General features: G+C 49.1%; 2 protein-coding genes across 6 annotated transcripts; one reads left to right on the top strand and one right to left on the bottom strand.

Moving 5' to 3' along the window:
- Positions 1-6,440: 6,440 nt before the first annotated feature.
- LOC123123122 (casein kinase 1) lies at positions 6,441-11,309 on the bottom strand. 5 transcript variants are annotated; one of them, XM_044543572.1, is made up of 15 exons: positions 10,866-11,309; positions 10,422-10,781; positions 10,281-10,321; positions 10,054-10,123; positions 9,825-9,973; positions 9,299-9,394; positions 9,074-9,144; positions 8,499-8,560; positions 8,250-8,313; positions 8,073-8,157; positions 7,861-7,987; positions 7,668-7,744; positions 7,529-7,589; positions 7,316-7,455; positions 6,441-7,142 (listed from the first exon to the last, which is right to left on the bottom strand). In XM_044543572.1, the coding sequence occupies exons 2-15, from the start codon at positions 10,495-10,497 to the stop codon at positions 6,822-6,824; spliced, it is 1,440 nt and encodes a 479-aa protein (XP_044399507.1). In that variant the 5' UTR covers positions 10,498-10,781; positions 10,866-11,309; the 3' UTR covers positions 6,441-6,821. The 5 variants fall into 5 exon arrangements, with proteins under 5 accessions (XP_044399507.1, XP_044399506.1, XP_044399508.1 ...); XM_044543571.1 differs by having other exon boundaries at positions 10,422-10,718; XM_044543573.1 differs by having other exon boundaries at positions 7,316-7,452; positions 10,422-10,718.
- Positions 11,310-11,423: 114 nt separating this feature from the next.
- LOC100037585 (fasciclin-like arabinogalactan protein 16) lies at positions 11,424-15,266 on the top strand. Its single transcript, XM_044543570.1, has 2 exons — positions 11,424-13,069; positions 14,707-15,266. The coding sequence occupies exons 1-2, from the start codon at positions 11,695-11,697 to the stop codon at positions 14,778-14,780; spliced, it is 1,449 nt and encodes a 482-aa protein (XP_044399505.1). The 5' UTR covers positions 11,424-11,694; the 3' UTR covers positions 14,781-15,266.
- The last annotated feature ends 5,159 nt before the right edge of the window (positions 15,267-20,425 follow it).

The raw sequence follows: 20,425 nt of genomic DNA, 5'->3' as shown, positions 1-20,425 counted from the left end.
GCATGAACAACTTCATGATGACCTTATTGAGCACTTGTGGAAGCTGCATGGGCGTTGAACTTCTCCATGTTTACTGTGAATGCATTTCGACCATTTATTATGTGTAATTTCAATTCAAATTCAAAATTTATAAGTTAAGGATTTGAAATTGTGACGAATATGTGTGTTTGAGACATAAATATTTGAGTTATTTTGATGGTCAAATGGTTTTGTCTATGTATGTATGCACTAGCGAAGAGAGAAACAGACAAAAAATAGATTATATGAGGAGGTTTATAGGGAAATTGCTCAAGCCACACACCTTTGAAAACCCAAGGGATTTGCACCATAGATCGTAAAAATCCAATGAAAGTTCACGACTGACGGATGCTACTCTGCCGCCACAACATACAAGATGCAATTTGCGGGATTGATCAAATCCGAGATGCCTACTATTGTTTGGAAGATATGGGCACCTCCGAAGGTCAAGTTCTTCTCCTGGTCGATACTCCAAGATAGAATCTGGACGACGGGCAGGTTGATTCACAGAGGTTGGCCAAACTGTAGTCCTTGCCAGCTTTGCGAGTGCCAACCGAAAACAGCAGACCACCTTATGTTCTAGTGTCTCTGTACGATTTGGGTCTGGAACTTGATTTATGACTGGATTGGATGACAGTCCAAGACGCCCTCTTGGAGCGACCTGCACACAATTAAGCAATGGTCCGAACTCGAGCGAAGGGCAACCAGGATACAACAAAAAGACGATCAACTCTATACAAATGCTCATCTGCTAGGAGATATGGAATGAAAGGAATGCTTGGGTTCTCCGCAACAAGGCCTCCCTGCCCACTCGGGTGGCGGCGACAATCATGGATGAGGCGAAGACATGGGTAGTTGTCGAGGCTTGATTTTCGGGTAACATTTTACCGGAAGAGTGATCTCTTCTAGTCGAGTCTGCATGGCAATGTACTCGCCCTTCTTATTTAATGACATGAGACAAAGCTTTTGCCTCCGTTTTAAAAGAAAAACCTTTAAAAACCCAATGAGATTATCAAAAGAGCCTCTAAACTTACTTATAGGGATGCTGGAGATGCTCTAAGGAGGATCAACAGATGTGAGGAGAGAAACCCATTTAATTGATAAAAAAATATCACGCACGTTCCAAAACAGGCATGATTTTCTCATCAATCACCGTGATTTGGCGAACATCACAGATATATCAATCGATTCTCCTCGCACGATGTCCCACCAGCAAGCAAACATGGCATGTCCATGTGGATGCGCAGGTGATGCCCAGCTCAGCCCAACCAACAAACCCCACGCACACGTGCGTGCGCCCGCCCGAACCTGAAAAAGAAATGTGTTAGAAAAAAGAACACGAAAAAAGAAATGTGAGCAGAGAATGAGAGGCCCCCTACTTAATTGGTCAAGCCCGTCGCCGTCTCGACCGACGGAAGCCAGGCGTAGACGTGCGAGCCGAATCCACCGACACCGACGCCGACGCCTCCGTCCACCCTCGCTCGCCCGCGACACCGTACCGGACGCCCCAGGGCCAGGGCCGTAACAAATCAACGCGGCAGCGCATCCGCTTGGCTGTAACAGACGAACGACCCGGCGCCTGCCGCTGCTGCCTGCCATCCATCCATCCGTCGCCGTGCCGTGCCCGCGCCGGATCGCTGGTCAGTCAGTAACTCCATTTTTTGCTAGTATACCCACCGGCTTTGCCTCGTCTTTCTTCGCTTACCTTGCGTACGTGGGCGGCAGACACAGGAGCGCAGGACTTGGCTTCAAAGGGGGCGCCGGGTGTTATACTACTCCTGGCAGGCCGGCAGCGAGCCATGATGTACTCCTGCTAGTACTATAGCAGCATGTTTGTACACATAATGGCACGTTGATCATTCACACGATTCAAAGACCTGGATGGAGCACGAGGATGCACTCCTTTTGTTTCTACGCGAGAACAAGCTAGCCGGTTCCTTCGGAAGAGATGAACTGAGTTGCGTGAAATTCTTACGTCCCAGACGTGTTTCTAGAAGGAATCATACACCAACTAGGGGCCCCATCAGCATAACTAACAAGTATCCGGCCAAAAGACAACACAAATGCACATCATGTAACAGTAGGGAGGAAGAAAAGACACGTACTGGTTGAAACCGGGGCTGGGGAACATGGCTGGCGGGCAAGCCTCTGCTTGGCGTGGAGAGCAACCCACCCCCACGTCAAGCAAAAGACGCGTCAGGCCAAACAAACTATATCCAAAAAGAGAAAACCCTACAGAATACCATCGAAAAAGTGAGACGTCTCACTTTACCATCCGTCCATCCCTTCTTTACGACGATCCAATAGCAACGAAGCAACCAAGAGGAAGCGAAGCCAAAGCCACGACCCGGTAACTAATCGACCGACGTGACACCCCCTTTGCACAAGGCTAAGCAACGTTTTTGCTTCACACCTGCGACGAAATTAGGAGCTGTTCTTTTGCGATTGAGTGAAAGCTAGCCGCTAGGGATTGAAAGATCGTGGCCGTACTACGGTGTCCGTCCGGCTTAATTCGTGGCCTAGCATTTCTTTTTCTGGGTGCGGATTGATTACCCGTTCGTGGTTGCGGCGTCAGCGAACTGGCCAGCCGGAGCACGGCTCGGCGACGGTGACCGCCCAACCAACTGTCATCAGATCGTCACCAGTGCTAGTATGTACGTACGTATGAAACTACCAATACACAGCGAGATTTGTTTATTTTTTCCGGTCCGGCCGATCGAGCGGCATTTTCTCACACGAACCGCGTCAAGATGCCAGTAAGATATGGTTGGATCTTACTACTGCAGAACAATAAGAATTGACATACTCGAGACTATATGCTAATGCCACTAGCCATTCCTCCCTCCAGTGCATTAACTCTGACCTAGCTGTCTCGCGGGACGGGGTGTCTCTACTACTCCCTCCGTCCGGGTGTATAAGTCATCTTACGAAAACCAGATTTTCCCAAAACGTTTAGGCGTGTAACATTAAATTCTCCTCGTTACCCTCCCAGCCTCATTAACGAGCGTTCTGTTTGTTCCTCGATTCCCTCCGCTGCCTCGTTCTCCCCACGTGGAAACCCCTCTCCTCCCGTTTTACCTCTTCTCTAGTGTGAAACGAAATCTGCATGCCGTGCATGCTGTTCTTCCCATCCTTTATAAGCCATGGCAGAAGGAAACACGGGGTAGGAGAGAAAAAGCAGGCTGTTCGCCATGGAAGGAGAAGGTTTCCAGATTGGATCCATGGAGATGAGGGAGGATGCGGGCGCCATGGAGAAGACTTGCAGCAAGGTGAAGGGCGCCATGGAGGAGAAGATGGGCGCCATGGAGAAGAAGATGGGCGCCATGAAGGATCAGATCGTGAAGGCAAGGAAGAGAGGCATGGACGAGGAGGAGGGCGCCATGGAGAAGACTTGCAGCAAGGTGAAGGGCGCCATGGAGGAGAAGATGGGCGCCATGAAGGATCAGATCGTGAAGGCAAGGAAGAGAGGCATGGACGAGGAGGACGTCCAGCAGCAGATGGGCGCCATGGAGAAGAAGATGGGCGCCATGGAGGAGGAGTTTGTCCAGCAGCAGATGGGCGCCATGGAGGAAAAAAACTGCACCATGGAGGAGGAGTTTGTCCAGCAGCAGATGATTGCAGGGATTGGTGAGATGGAGTATGTACGTGTACATAAGTTGGATGATGTTCCTTTTGTGGACCCGGATGCGGAGACACAAGATCCGTTCGCCATGACGGAAGAATCTTTGACGTGGAGCTCCGGTTGTGCGGAGAGGGAGAGCAAATGGATTGAAGCGAACCATGAGTTGCTCCTCTCCGGAACATGGAAGAAGAAAGTTCGCACAATCAACGTTGGGGTGCAGGTTGGTGGCGAAGACGTGCACGTAATGAAGCATCCGCCTGTAGCCGACCCACTTGATGCACCACCGCGAGGACGCCGAGGACGGGCTGCACCTCGTACCAAATTAATCCCGCCGCCACGACCCGTACCACCGCCGCCATGCTCCTGCCTGTGCCCGTTCTGCTCCTCCAGGCCGTCGCCAAGGTACAGACCTTGGACGGCAGATCCCTCAACGCTGCTCCCGCCCATAGCGGAGCCACTAGATGCACCACCGCGAGGACGGACTGCACCTCGTGCCCGATTGCTCCCGCCACCACGACTGGATCCTGCCTCACCGGTACAACCGCCGCGAGGCCTACGGGACAGCCCAACGCGGCGCACGGGGACGACTGGCTCGCTTCCTGCCGTGCCTATCGTAAAGCTTGGCATGGTTCGTCCAAGGAGGCCGGACGGTGGCATGTCCGACGCTGCATCGCCGATGCTTGGAGTATAAATGGCGCGAGGACGACGAACTAGGCCGAGCGGTGGGAGCCCCGGCGTCGTATCACCGCTGGTATAGAAGAAGCCGCCACGCGGACGGCCTGCCATGCCTAGAGGTGGCGGCCGGCGACCACCTAGGACGACGTCATCTGCTGTGCCTCGATCTCGAGCACCTACCACCAGCGCTTCTGGTGGCGGCGGCCAGCTTCCTCCATCCTCTCCACCACGGCCTGCTCCATCCTCCACTACTTCATCTACTGGTGGTGGCTCGTTGAGATCGAACATCACCATTGACGGGAGGAGGAAGATGAATGTGAGAAGTTGCAGCCATGGGGTAACCTATTTATAGATGTATTTCACAGCTTCGCGCGGTTGATCTAAAACCAAAAATTTGGAGCTAAAGGAGGCGCGGGGAGGAAGGAGGATACGCGGGAGGAAGATTTGGACTGAAAATTTTCGGCCAGAGGAGGCGCGCCGAGGAAGAAGATGCGCGGGGAGGAAGAGGAGGCGCTCGCACGAGAACGGCAAATGCATGCATCGCGGCTGGGCGTTGGTTAGGCAGGATATTGAAGACAGTTTTGCATGCTGGGCGTTGATCGCGGCTGGAGTATCACGTACGTGGGCCTGCATGGAGAGCTGAAAAGACATCCTATTAAATGCTGATTTTGCTTCCTTTTGTGCAGCGCTCTGATTGGAAATTAAGCTGGTCGCGGTGCTCCTCCTCAGCCAATCTACAGCCACCTAGGTCATGGTGCTACTCCTAAGATGACTTATACACCCGGACGGAGGGAGTACTTTTCCGCCATGAGCTAGCAAAGCCATTTGACTACTCCTGATTAACCTAATCAACCCCCTTGTACACCTGACACCAGACGGAAAACAATGGAGAACAATGCGATCCGCGCAACGATCCCCACACATTCATTGCCCCGATCCTCCCATCCTCGTTGACCCGCCGCAACTTGCAAAGCGAGTGAGCGAGCAACACGAGGTGTAATGCGTGTTCCCGGAGCAGTTAGTGAGCGCTCCTGCTACTAAGTGACACGATGTATCTGTGTGTTAAGAACAGTGAGAGGGAAGGAAGGATGGCACATGGCGCCTCTTGTCTGACCTGAACAAAAAGATGCCCCAGGTGGCCAGGTCCAGCTGATCGAACCTGGGCATTAGGTGGGTCGTTTAATTATGATGATGGATCCGGTTCTGGTGGTGGCACTCGCACCTACCGGATGCAATTTGCACGCACTTGACCACCTCATTACTATACTCCCTTTCGGCAATAACCTGGAGTACTACCACCAATTCTGACCTGGTTCAGATCACCACCTCTCTTCCATCTAACCAATTCTAACCTCCCTTCCATTGAACTCGAAACTAAAACATTGAGTGTCCTGTAAAACATGTACCAAATTTAGCTGGAATTTACCAAATTTTATGTGAATTATGCTTGATTTACTAGTTATTTTTTATGTATATAATAAAGCGTTTGAATATTCTTTTCCTTTCTAAATGTGTGAGCATCTATTTTAGACTCAATTGCTTATTTATACCAATCTAATGTAGGAAAATAGCCGTGGAACTAAGTGGCATATGAGTTGGTTAAATGTACCAAAATGGGCAAAACCTGGTTGAATAAGCTGGATTATCATAATCCGCCGTAATGCCAGGCACAACCTTGGTTTCACCGTGCCAAAAAAATCGAAAAAAGTTCCAGTTTATCAATTCTCATCCAGCGAACAATTTGCTGAAATTTCAACTTATTGGCATATGGTTTGAGAGGTCAAGTCCGACTTTTGGGTATTAAATTCAAACTGCACAGAAAAAAAAATGACTATTTTCTTCCAGTAAGTCAGTAAACAATCCAGTGACCAATCTAGTAAACTTTCAGCTGAAACAGATCAAAACCGGTTAATCGAGAAGATCAGTTTTTTTTTTTAACTTTGGGCGGTAATTGAACAAAATCATAGTCTGGATTTGTAAGGTAAACCTAGGACAAGTTCATGGAGTAAAGTACACATCTCTTCGCTTGGGTTTGTAAGCTTGAAAAACTCTTGAATGTGATAGTATTGCAAACCGACTATATATTGTGGAAACAATATGAGAAAATGTCTTGGTCATGCACAAATGAGTGGAACAACTAAAATTTGAGAGAACACCAAGATTCTTATGAAACTATGATCATAGAAGATCGATATATTATATAAATTTGGCAGCCTCTTCTTCCCTATGATTCAAAGTCCTATACTGGAAGAAGAGGGGTACACATCAAGCCGAATTTGCCGTTGAAAAGAGTTACATACTTCTAGCCCAGGATCTTATATGACAAACATCTCATTTGGAGTTTGAAGAAAGAACATGCATGCATGGCAACCAGGACACCACTCTTTCCTGGCCATTCTGCTTAACCATTCGTCAAGTCATTGTTCATGTCTGCTGAACTCTTGTGAGTGCACAGATCGACGGGTGTTAAATCCTTGGCAATTGTCATCGCCTCCAGGGCCGTCAATTACTTCCTTCTGTCAGCGCTGATCGACAGGCGCTCGAAGCTCCGGAATGCCGAGTGGCTGTCCCGTCGGCTTGATCTCCCTGGTGCGTTCCGGGCGATGGGTACGGGTGCAGACGAGCCGTTCTCCGCACCGCTGCCTCCGGATTGGTGGAGCCTTTGAACAGTCGACGACGACGGGCGGCTGCTGCTGCCGCCACTTCCCGAGAACAACCGACCGGTGCAGTCCCCTGAAGAGGTTGGCCGGCTGGATGGCGTGCCAGCCATCTTCGATGAGCTCCCAGTCCGGGACAAGATGTGTGTTTTCTCCGTATCAGCAGCAAGCTACCGCATATAGGGTAAAGTAAGCTATTACTTCCTTACAAAATCCACCAGATCTCAAGCAGAAATGTAGTAGTTGATTTTGCCTCCTTTCCATCGTTTTTTGGTGCTAAGCGAAGAGCTTTGACACTTGGTTATGAGTAATTAAAAATTCAAAATGGAGTGCAAATACTTACAGCTTCTCTAGATGAACTGAATGAATCCGCAATGCTTTTGTGCCTCGAATGGTCTCCGTGTCCGTGGCGACCGGAGCTCGAGTTTCTTCTGGCAAATGCCTCCACAGCACCGGTGAATCTATCCCGGATCTCTTGTCCTACTGGCAGAATAGACATGAATTAATCTGGGTATTGATCTCAGTGTTTCATACGATAAACAACAAGAAGGCAAACCTGAAGGTCTTTCTGTTCTCTCAACAGATGGGCCAACTCCAGCCAATCTTCCACTCGGCTGCTGGATATGGACAAGATAAATAGTTCAACAAGAATGTAAAGAAAATAATACCAATCGATAAGGTAAGATAATACATACTCGAACAAGCTTGTTACTGGAACTCATATGAGGATACTTGAGTGCGGTCCAGTCAAATACATAATCAAATTGATATCCTACAAAGGTAGCCCATAATTAGACCACTTTTCTCAACATCAGCTTATAGAAAGCTTCCAGTGGATAAATTAATGGACAAGTGTACAAATAACCTCCAAAGAAGAAAAATGTATACCTTCACGAACAAATACATCCCGAAATAGTTTCTTCAAGTAAGAGTAATCTGGTCTGTCTTCGAATCTCAGGGAACGACAATAGTGGAAATATGAGATGAACTCCGATGGATAAGATTTGCACAGAACCTGGACAAATTTATATTTAGGGGAATCAATACATCTAGGCGTTACCATAACAGAATGACAAACTTCATGATTGCAACATCAGTACCTCTGCCGGGGTAAGCATTTTCTTTTCACTAATTCTATCATACTTTTGTTTCTTAGTGCCAGCTTTAAGACCCTGCCATGGGAGACTAAGAATAACACCAAAGCATGCCAAGTCAGTGCTCACATTATTGAACAGAAAACAGGTAAGATAACAAAGTACTAAATCACCAGTCCTAACCTTCCTCTCAAAAAATACAGTAGAAGATAACCAACAGACTCTAGATCATCTCTCCTGCTTTGTTCTGCAAGAAATAAGCACATGCATATGTAAGATACCATGTTTTTATTGTTTTATTTTTAAAATATGTATACCACATAGCTACCAATACACCATATGATATTCATTTTATAGCTAAATAATCCAGTGCCTTGATTCTAGGATAATCTGGGAAAAGATAGCAAGGTTTGATTTGCTTATTGTGCTCACCTATTCCAAGATGAGTATTCACACTAGCATAGCGTGCTGTTCCTGTCAGATTTTTATTCTCCCTGCACAGACAAAAAAATAGCTATAAATATATAAGAAGTACAGTTTGAATACATTAGCACAAAGAGGCATTCAAGTTTGAGCCTAACATATACACTGTCCAAGAAAAGGCATTGCAAATATTTGGATGTAGTGTAGCACTAGAAACATTTGAGAGACTAATATTTAGAGGCTAAATTAATCATATTCAGGTCTTTTACATTTGAATAATAACAAAATAAGAAGCATAGACTCATGATCCTATATATACCATAATATAATATATATAATCAGTTGTGTCTAGGAAAAAGACAAACCCTCTGTAAATTTGTTACAATGGTATACCACTAGGAAGTATCACATAAAAAATATATGCCAATATGCTAGTACATAAAAGAAAAACATGGGGAAATATTCAGATATATTCTGGGGACATATTTGAATTTACCATCAGAAATACTTGAGACAACAAAACCTATATCAAATCTAACTTCCAAATTTATCTCAAGAAAGAAACTTCATAAATGAGTACTCACCTGTAGGGGATGTGTTTATGAGTCTGGAGGTCCTTGTATTTCTTAGCAAGCCCATAGTCAATTATATAAACCTACAGATTTAAAAACATATGTTTTGATGTGTTGTTGATTTATGAATAATGAACTTGGGTAGTTGTTAAAGTTTACAATATAAAAGAACTCGCTACTCCTATTAAATTTATTTGTAAAACAAGTCAAGCAAGAACCATTTTTGACAATGCTAACCTGATTAGCTTTCCGGCCTAAGCCCATAAGGAAGTTGTCTGGCTTGATGTCACGGTGAAGAAATCCTTTGGAATGCATGTATTCCACCCGTGTTATCTAAAGAAAATATCATCAAAGACAATCCGAACAGAAGTATAAAACCTCATGCAAAGATCAAGCACAATTCAAATAATCCCAACTAGGCACCAACTCTTATTTTCTGAATGAAATCTAAACTTAAATAAGTGCCTTAGTGATGTAAATCGGTTGATGCATAGCCTCATAGTAGTTGGGTTGAGACCCAGTAAAAGTTAGTCTCTGGTGGAGTTTGTGGATTTCACATGTCCACTACCACAAATTCATGAATTATGGTTTAACAATTTGGATTTTTCTTCACCAAGTAAGATAACAATTTTTTCCAAATCCTTACAAAACTTTCATAAACCAGATTATAGAAAAAATGACTGTGATCAGACTCAATCATATGCACTTGTTTCATAACTTCATGGGTCAGCACCGGGTAACGGATGTAGAGGAACAAACTTACTAGTTGATCAGCAAGCATAAGGGTTGTTTTCATAGTAAATTTCCTGTTGCAGGAATTGAATAAGTCCTCCAAGCTTGGGCCAAGAAGATCAATCACCATAACATTGTACTCTCCCTCGACACCATACCACTTGAGATGTGGGATACCGCCTAAATTGAGAAAAAAAGAGAGCAAAGGAGTAACTTAACACATGATTGGTAAATGAAACATACAGACACAACCCACTTACTTCCACCCTGCATCAGCATGTAAACTTTTGATTCATAGTGCAGCTGCGGATGCTTCGATTTCACGGGTTCCTAATACAAATCAGATCGATGGAAATGTGAGATTTGTGCCGAGAATTGTAACCATTGAAGGTGGGCCAAGTGTCAAAGTGAAAAAGCCGTTGATATATGCGCATTACAAATTACAGATCCTCCAATTAAAATTATAAGCAGGTTTGTCAGCACTTACCAACTTTATTCCCACTTCCTCACCATTCTGTATATTAATACCTGAATCAAAGAAAAGACACATACAAAGAACATAAACATTGATATTTTGCATATTAACACAATGACAACCATTTTGCGCGTAAGCTAATATGAAACATACCAAGGTACAGCTCCCCAAACGAGCCACTCCCAATCTTCCTCCCAAGCTTAAACTTGCCCGCGATAATATGCTCCATGGCCACTCTATGCTTGCTTGCCGCCGGCGGCCGCAGGAAAAAGCACTAAATCAAAGGGAAAAAATGCTCCTCTTCTTCAGACACAACCACACTGAACTATTGTTGTTATCAAATCAGCGACCTACTGCCTCAATCAATTCCTCCCCAAAGAATCAGCATTCCACCCCCTCTGCCACAGACAGCCACCCAGCATGATCAAACAGTAACACCGAAACCCCTCCCTGAAATCCGCAGAAACCGCAAAATCAGATGCCCGCCGCGCCCCTAAGACATCATCGCCATTGCTATGGCCGAACATCCACAATGCATTATTACGAGGAAGGAAAGAAACATCGGAAGAAAGAAGCAGGAGGAAGGAGCTACGGTACCCTCGACGACGGATCTTCAGGACCCGGGAGACTCCCACGCAGGACGGCGGCGCCCCACCGAGCCCGGCCGCGGAACCACCACCTCCCCTGCACCGGACGCGAGGCCGCCCCAACCGAATCGCATCGATGCCGATGGCTCGAGTTTTTCTTTTTTTCTCTCTCTCTTGCGGAGGATGGGGGCGGCGGGTGGCTGGAGTTTTTTTCACGTCTAGGTCCCCGGGAATAGAAACCCGGTCGCTGGGCTCGCCTGCGTGGCCGCGGGAGGCGGAAAGGTGGGGGCGAGCCGTGAGCGGAGGCGCGCGAAAGGCGGGAGACCTCACGGCCAAAACAAAAAAGTTGCGTACGTCGCCGCCGCTCGGCACGGCACGGGCCGCTGACGACGTGCTGCCAACCGAACCTTGAGTTGTGTGCGGTGCGGCGCGGCCAGGCAGCAGCGCACACCGACTGACCGACCGACCGACACTTGCTCGGGCCGGGCCCGCCGGCCAGCCTGTGCCCGCCCACCACCAACTACGCCGCGTCTTCCTCCTATGCTCTCTCTCTCTTCGGTTATAAGCAAAGCTCACTCTCTCTTTCGCTGTCTGGCCGGCCGTCTCTCGCTCTCCCTCTTTCTCTCTCTAGACCACTAAACAAAAGAGGGGGAAGAAAAGCTCACACCACCCAACACCATATAGTTACTCCCCTCTCCCCCCCTCCCCAGGAGCTTGCTAGCTGGAGCAGCAGCCAGCCACCACCGCAAATCCAAGAAATCCGCCGCCGCCGACGAGCAGCAGCAGCAGCAGCAGGGGCAGCTAGAGCGGGCCGCGTGGCAGAGCAGAGGCGCTCCGCCATGGGTGCGCCGGCGTACGGCGCCGTGCTCCTCTTCGCGCTCGCGCTGGCCGCGGGCGCCGCCGCCGCTGAGACGGCGCGGCCGGAGGAACCCACATTGCCCGCCGTGGCCGCCGCTGGCGGTGGCGACGGGGTGGTGGTGGCGGCCGCGGCGGCCGTCGTGAACGCGTCCGGGGCGGGGGTGAACTCCAACTCGGTGCTGGTGGCGCTGCTGGACTCGCACTACACGGAGCTGGCGGAGCTGGTGGAGAAGGCGCTGCTGCTGCAGACGCTGGAGGACGCCGTGGGCCGCCACAACGTCACCATCTTCGCGCCCCGGAACGAGGCGCTGGAGCGGGACCTCGACCCGGAGTTCAAGCGCTTCCTGCTCGAGCCCCGCAACCTCAAGTCGCTCCAGACGCTGCTCCTCTTCCACGTCCTCCCGGCGCGCCACCCGGCGGGGTCCTGGCCCGCGGCCTCCCACCCCACGCTCTCCGGCGAGGACGTCGAGCTCGCCGCCGGCGCCAACGGATCCATGCGCGTCGCCCACGCCGCCGTCACGCGCCCCGACGCCGTGCTCAGGCCCGACGGCGTCATCCACGGCATCGAGCGCCTCCTCGTCCCCCGCTCCGTGCAGGAGGACTTCAACCGCCGCCGCAGCCTCGCCGCGATCTCGGCCGTGCTCCCCACCGGCGCGCCCGAGGTCGACCCCAGGACGCACCGCCTCAAGAAGCCCGCGCCGCCGGTCCTCCCCGGCGCGCCCCCCGTGCTCCCCGTGTGGGACGCCATGGCCCCCGGCCCCTCCATCGCCCCCGCGCCCGCGCCCGGCCCGGGCAACGGGAAGCACCACTTCGACGGCCACAGCCAGGTCAAGGACTTCATCCAGACCCTGGTCCTCTACGGCGGGTACAACGAGCTCGCCGACATCCTCGTCAACCTCACCTCGCTGGCCACCGAGATGGGCCGGCTCGTCTCCGAGGGGTACGTGCTCACCGTGCTGGCCCCCAACGACGAGGCCATGGCGCGGCTGACCACGGACCAGCTCAGCGAGCCCGGGTCGCCGGAGAACATCCTGTACTACCACATGATCCCGGAGTACCAGACGGAGGAGAGCATGTACAACGCCGTCCGCCGGTTCGGCAAGGTGCGGTACGACACGCTGCGGCTGCCGCACAAGGTGGTGGCGCGGGAGGCGGACGGCTCCGTCAAGTTCGGGCAGGGCGAGGGCTCCGCCTACCTCTTCGACCCGGACATCTACACGGACGGCAGGATCTCGGTGCAGGGCATCGACGCCGTGCTGCTCCCGGAGGACGACAAGAAGCCGGCCACGCCGGTGTCCGCCCCGGACAGGAAGGCGCCCGCCGTCACCGGCTCCAGGAAGAGCAAGCTCCGGCGAGGTCAGTACCCCCCAGATCTGAACCCCACTCCGCACCTCCCCCATTATTAAATTAGCATCATAACTAGCCTGCTTAGTACTGTACCACCACATCATTGCCACCGAAAATTTACAGTCCTCAACCTAGATTCTACTCCGGTTAGTAGTAGATGAAGCTGCCCCAATTGATTAACCTCAATGCTGGTTGCGCCGTTGACGGCTAGAATATTGCCGGTGAGGGTACCGGTGAGTGCGGCGCGGGTTAATCTATCGATTGGTTGGTGGTGAGCAATTAGGGTTCCGTCCTGGCGTCCTCTGCTCATGGCCCTGTCGGTGCCCTGCCCATCATCATGTGCCATGTCATGTACCGCCCAAAACTGCAGAGGATTGGTTTTCCCTTGGAGTTTTATGCAGCCACAAATTAAATACTCCGGCGATTTTATCACACTTGTGATGCCCAATTGGCCAGCCGATTGGAATTTTTGTTGAGAAATCCATTGGCATCGAGAAACTTGGAGGGTAGTATTAGAAACCATTGGGGTAGAATAACTGAGCTGAACCTCACCACGCCTGTGGTGTGGTGTGTTGGTGGGTCACTGTCTTCTTCACCGTCTCCTGATTGATGCTGTTACTGGGGCTGCAAGCAAGATCAGCTCAGATCTCTGGCCTGTGTCTTCTTCACGCCCTAAGCATGAGCAACAATTCATAGCTTTCCCAAAAGCAGCAGACCAAAGCCTGATGCTCAAGCCTTGGTCACTCATATCCTTGCTGTCTTGGCACTAGTTTGGTGTAATGGTAGGTCCAAATGGTTATGGAATGAGTGACTGGCAAGGGCCGAACCCGTGCGCCTTTATGAGATTATTGACACATGATTAAACCCTGCACATGTAACCAATAATTCTTGTAGCATATTCTATTTTAAGAATCAAAACTTAGTATAGATAACTCCTGTGTGGTATTGATGTGAAGACCCTTAGGTGCCAATGATTTGGGCCATTATTTGTAGACCCGACCTCGGTTTATGTATATGGTACGTATTGCCTACAAATAGCATCCATTGTGAAATCAGATGACCGGCTATTTAGACCTTTGGACACATTGGCTTGGACAAAACTTGGTGTTGAGTTCTAGTCTCTGTGTGATGATAAAGCGAGGAAAGTTATCCCGTTCCTTGTAGCCACTCCTTTTCATAGCCAGCCGTGGCTCTTGATTTAGAAGATATCGTCCACCTCCCAATAGCCTGTGAATCACAACCTCCTCTGATTTCCTGCGATTTCGACATGAGAGAGGCCATTCCACCTTGCACACAAAATTATTCCTCTTTTCTAGCTAGGCTTTGAAGCTAGGTCACCGGCAGCCGTTGCCATGTCCCTAGCATAGACAAGATGTCAAAATATGCAAGCTCCTTTCGCGTGAAAAAACCACATAGTAGGCAGCAGGCATCCGATGCTGATTTGATAGCGCGTCTGTTATGTTATATATAAATAAACATAATCACTTTTGCGAATTGGCGTAATCAGACATCGATTCCCCAACTCCCGTGCCCATGCCACCGTCGGTGCAGCAGCACTGCTGTCGCTACGTGTGAACCACTCATTCCATGCTGTTAGTTCAACAATCATATTATGCTTAACTTGTTCCATTAAAAAATTGGTGCAGGCAAGTTGTTGGAGGCAACGTGCAGAATGGCTGGCGTCTTCGGTCAGCGATCGCGATTAGCGAGCTGCCAGTAGAAGGATGGAGGAAGGATTCGGAAGAAGATTGATCTCATGATTGGTTGACACCGAAACACGGCCCGAAACGAGGTGACGGCGGGGAGCTGGGCTGGGCTTTGCTTGCTTGCTTGGAGCCTGCCAGCCGTCCACGATATTGTTTGCTGTTCTTTTTTTTGTTTATTACTATTATACTACTATGGAATAATTGGTGGGGAATGTAAAACCGGTGGTTGTTGGTGTGTCCGGTCCAAGGAAGAAGAAGAAAAAAGAATTGTTTATACTCGAAGGCTATGATCTTCTGTCTGTGTATGTATAGGAACGTTTTTGTTTTTGTTGGTCATTCTTTGCGTCTGTTTGTTTCATTTTGTCTAACGGGGTTCTGGAGCGAAGAAGGTTGCATTTGGATCATTGGATGGGTTAAAAGTTAAAAGTGTTGTAGGAAAAAAGGGTTTTGGTACAACTATACATATACATGCATGGCTTGATGATTCATGTTCTTGTCAAGATCTTTGGTACATTCTTCCTTGTGCTTAAAATATAAGGCTGCGAACTGTGATTTGTCTCTTCCGTTCCGTCTTTCTCCTGGTGCCCGCCATGTGCTCGCATTGTTCATGTAGGAAGCCAGCTGTGCGAATCAACTCCCCCAAGAACGGACAAAAGGCAGGTGTATATGTAGAGTACTAACTAACTATAGATAGATGCTTGCTCCAACTAAGTAGAGCAGTAGCAATTAAGCAGATCGTGTTTAGTATATTATCGACCCAATGGGTGTGAATGTGATTTGACTTTGCTTGATGCTGCTTTATCGTCAATCTCTCGGTGGCGGACACCTCAGATGAGGGATCCAGCTGCTGTTCAGTTCAGTGGTTGGTAAAACAGCAAAGCATAGCTTGCCACGGGCGAACGCGAGTTTCATCCTGTGGTAAGCAAATGCGGTAGTAGGCCCCAAACGGCGGCGGTAGCACAGCATGAGCATCGATCTGGCCGTGTGTTTTTGGCACAAGCATCTACCTATAGTTGTGATCAGTGGATGGACCACCGGCTTGTGTCCGGGACAAAGATGGCAGGGAACGCAACATATCTCGAGCAAAGCGACAGCGCCTGAGTGAGTCCAACGTGCATTTGGGTGCCTCAGACCTGAGTCCTACGGGCGCTGCACCTGGGCCGTGCTGGTGCTCGCGAGTGGGGTCGAGACACGGACGCGAGCCACGGATCTCCCCTTCACGTGCCCGCTGTCTGGTTTCTGCGCTCACCGCCGTTGGGTTGTCCTGGCTCAGGCCCCTCCTCCTCCTCCTCCTCCTGGCGGCGACGGCGATCTCCCCCGTAATTTTATTTTATTTGTTACCGTGGCTTGTTTGCTGCCCAGCTAGCTTGCGCAGTCGCCTGTGACAAGCGCAACGCGTGGGCTGGGCATCTGGAACTGGAAGTAGTGGTACGTACGTGTAGCAAGCAACACACGCAACGGCAAGCAGGAATGTGTTCGTCGGTGGAAGGTGAACCGAGGGGCGAGCCCCGGGCTGTGTGTTGTTGGTGGAAATGGCGTGGGCTTGAGGAGCCGAACGTGCGTGCTCCCCTCACCTGCCTCTGCCTGCCTGGATCGCGACGCGGTACGCAACCCGGCCTGCTGACGACAGGTGCACCTGAGGATGAGTGCGCCGCGGCCAACGCGCCATCGACGCCGCGGGGGGTGATGCGGTGTGGCAGCATCAGTGCCGTGCCGTGCGCGGCGGCGGCGGCGACATTTTTTTTATACGCAGCTCCTGTTTTTTTTTTTTTCTGTTTTGAGGCAACTCCATTATTTGGTTGTCTTGCTGGAGTTGAACCGCACAGGCGGCTGTGGCGCAAGCTGTGCCGCCCGAAGTGGCGTTTCTCCTGACTAGACCACGACGAGACCTCCTAACCAGCGCCTTTTGCAAAAGTTAGGAGAAGCGGCGCTCATGCGATTGCCCCGGTTGCGCCGACCCATTGAAAGCTTCTACAGCGGCTCTCTGGCTCGCTCGATCGTAGCTCGCGCCAGATGACAGTTTGGCATTTTAACCACTGGCCGTTGGACCAATTGATAATTAACCATTTGTCCTGTTCACTTCACAAAGAATTTGAATAAGCCCATAAATTTCAAAAAGTTCACAAATTTGAAAAGTTGCAGTTTTAAATAAAGTTCATGGTTTAAAAAAAACCGAGAACTCGAAAAAGTTCAGTCTTTTTTCTAAAAAAAGGCAAATGTTTTAAAAGGTCCGTAAAATTGGAAAAAGTTCATGATTTTAAAAAAAATCAAATCTGGGAAAAGTTCATAATCTAAAAAATCACACAAATGGAAAAAATCATGAATTTGAAAAAAGTTCAAGACTTAGAACAGTTCAAAATATAAAACAGTTCGCAAAAATGAAAAAAAAAGTTCACAAATTTGAAATGTTAGCAGTTTAAAAAAAATCAAGAACTCAAAAAGATTCAGATTTAAAAAAAAGTTATAACGTTTTGAAAAAAGTTCGTAAAATTGGAAAAATTCATGAATTTTTTAAAAAAGTTCAAGACTTGGAAAAGTTCAAAATCTAAAAAATCATGAATTGAGAAAAGTTCAAGACTTGGAACAATTCAAAATATAAAATTGTTTGCAGAAATGAGAAAAAGTTCGCAAACTTAAAAAAATAGTTGACAACTTTTTAAAACAATTCATACTTTTTAAAAAAGGCAATGAACTTTGGAAAAGGTTCACAGATTTGCAAAAAGAAGTTTTCCAATTTGAAAAAAAATCACGCATTTAAAACCGGAGGGGGCTTCTAAAAAAATGAACTCTATATGGGCCAACCTAATTAGCTAGACAGAAAGGATAGAGGGTGTGCGCCAGTTACCGTTAACGAAGGAACTTGCGCCTGAAGCGCCAAATAGGGAATGCGGACCACGACTTGATGCGTTTACCCGGCCGTCACCCCAACTTGCTCAAGTGGGCCGCTTGTGTGGCAGTATCGACAATGTGTTTAGAGTATATCCTGTTGTCAAAAATAAAATAATATAAGAGCATCTCCAACCATAAACATTAAAGTTAGCCTTCATTTGTCCATGGAGATGTCCGCACAGTACTCATTCGAGTCTCATTTGTTCGGTCGGGCATCCGTGCACCTCATTTCCTCCTCCCTAAACCAATGCAAATCATGTACATAGATCGTTTGACAATAAATATAGCATCCAACAATTCAACTGTTCAAACAAGCCAGCATGACCACGGCAAATAAAATTCAATAATTCATACATACTTATAAAACGAATGAATCAAACATGTTTATTGCGCTAGTTGATGTCTTTGTGCATGTTAGTCAACCGCACATTGGCCTGGTTATCCATAGGGCTAGTGTCCGTCAACATGACCCTCGATTCCTCAGTGATACTCGCGAACCTCACCTTCTCTCTCTCAATCTCAATGCTCTCTCTCACTTTCGTCTATGCCTTCTCAAGCTACATATGCTCCCATGCCTTCATCTTGTCCATCTCCATCCTCTCCCTATCAAGTAGCAACCTTACCCTCTCCCTATCGAACAACATCCTCTCACTTTGGACATCCAAGTAGTGCTTGTATACCTCCGGCTTCTCCTCCTTGATGTTCTCCCCTTTTTTTAGTTCCCCTTCATTGGAAACGAGCTCCGTCCATGTGACTGACATTTTGCTTGCCACTTAGTCATGTGTGGCCCTATCTTTATCCCATTTCTTGCCTATCATACTCCTACTCCTGTTCAGCTCAGTCCTAAGTCCGATTGCCGCTCCATTTTTCTCGTCCTCTTCATCCAATCCAATATATTGGTGGGAGCTTGAGCCATCATTGTTTTTCCTCTTCTCGTTGGGGTTCTTGTGATCATCAAATAGAGTTGCCCACTTGGTTTTCCCTTGCAACTCCAACCACAACGGGACATAGTGAATGGCTTCTTCTTGTTTTGATGGTACAGTGTGTCGACTGTCGGTGTCAAAACCGGCGGATCTCGGGTAGGGGATCCCGAACTGTGCGCCTAGGATCGATGGTAACAGGAGATGGGGGACACGATGTTTACCCAGGTTCGGGCCCTCTCTATGGAGGTAATACCCTACTTCCTGCTTGATTGATCTTGATGAATATGAGTATTACAAGAGTTGATCTACCACGAGATCGTAATGGCTAAACCCTAGAAGCCTAGCCTATGTATATATGGTAATGAGTATCCCCTTTCCGGACTAACCCCTCCGGTTTATATAGACACCGGGGGAATCTAGGGTTTTCATGGAGTCGGTTACATAAGAAGGAATCTTCATAGTTGGTCGCCAAGCTTGCCCTCCACGCCAAGTAGAGTCCAATCCGGACACGGTGCAGTCTTCGGCCTTCATGTCTTCACAGCCCATCAGTCCGGCCCACGGATAACAGGCCGGACGCTCGAGGACCCCTTAGTCCAGGACTCCCTCGGTAGCCCCCGAACCAGTCTTCAATAGCGAGGTGTGCGGCACACATATTGTCTTCGACATTGCAAGGCGGGTTCCTCCTTCGATGATCTCCAAGTAATGTATTCGGCCATTGATCCAATGTCACCTCCTTGGCTTCTGCACATTAAATAATCTTCGTCCTCCACGTGTCGAGCGAATGCGGAAAGTTAGGGTATTTTTGCAAATAACACCCTATCTATGCGAGGAAGAGCGCCTATTTAAAGAGATTGGATCCCAGATCCATTCAGCGCTACGCAGAAGAAATCCCCAGAGACTGCCTAGGAGAAACCATTCCAGCATGGCTAGTGTTCCCAGCTCCTCCGCTCGTCCCGGCCCAGAGAAAGGCGAGTGGGAGAGGTGTTCCGTGTCTCATAGCCAATTGGCGAAGTTGCAAACGCAGGGATTTCTTCCCCCTGCAGATCTAGTCCCTGTTTGAGCGGGGCTAGCTTCCTTCAATGGCGGGACTCAGGCAGAGGACTTCCCCAATCCGTCCGGGGGAGATCGAGTGTGTTTCGTCCCCTACCTACTAAGAGGCGTTGGATTTCCGATCCATCCGTTCCTCCGAGGGCTTCTGGAGTATTACGGCCTCCAGCTGCACAACTTCACTCCGGCCTCCATCCTGCACATTGCGGGTTATGTTGCTTTATGCGAACTGTTCCTGGGCGTCGAGGCTCATTTTGAGTTGTGGAGGAACTTGTTCTGTCTCGTCCCGCGCAATCACGAAGGGTCGATATTTGAAGTGGGCTGGGCCGAAGTATGGCGCATCGCCAATACCGGATATCCATCCGGCACACCAAGGAAGGCACCTGATGGATGGCCCTCCGAATGGTTCTATATTGAGGACGTCGCGCTTCCCGATCCGGTTCGAAAGGGTCTCCCTGAATTCGCGAGCGTCCCTCTAAAGAAACGCCACAGTTGGCGCCCCTAGAGCCTTGAAGAGGAAGATAGTGCGGAGGTTCGTCAGCTGATGAGCAAGATAAAAGAGCTCACTCAATCCGGACTCACAGTAATCGAGGTCATGGCGATCTGCATAGCGCGAGGGGTTCAGCCGCTCCAGTACAGAGGGCTTCCAATGTGGCACTACAATGGGGAGGATGATGCCTCTCGCTGCGGCCGGAAAGGTCCGGATACCCCTGCCGCTTTGGCTAAGATATTAGCCGAACTGTTCAAAGGGGAGGAAAAGGAATTTCTTGGTATCAAATCCAGGGACGGGTACTCTATGT

The sequence above is a fragment of the Triticum aestivum genome, chromosome 5D (assembly GCF_018294505.1).
Source record: "Triticum aestivum cultivar Chinese Spring chromosome 5D, IWGSC CS RefSeq v2.1, whole genome shotgun sequence".
NCBI classification, from domain to species: domain Eukaryota; kingdom Viridiplantae; phylum Streptophyta; class Magnoliopsida; order Poales; family Poaceae; genus Triticum; species Triticum aestivum.
Note: the sequence above shows the minus strand (reverse complement) of the source record. Positions and strands in the feature narration are given on the sequence as shown.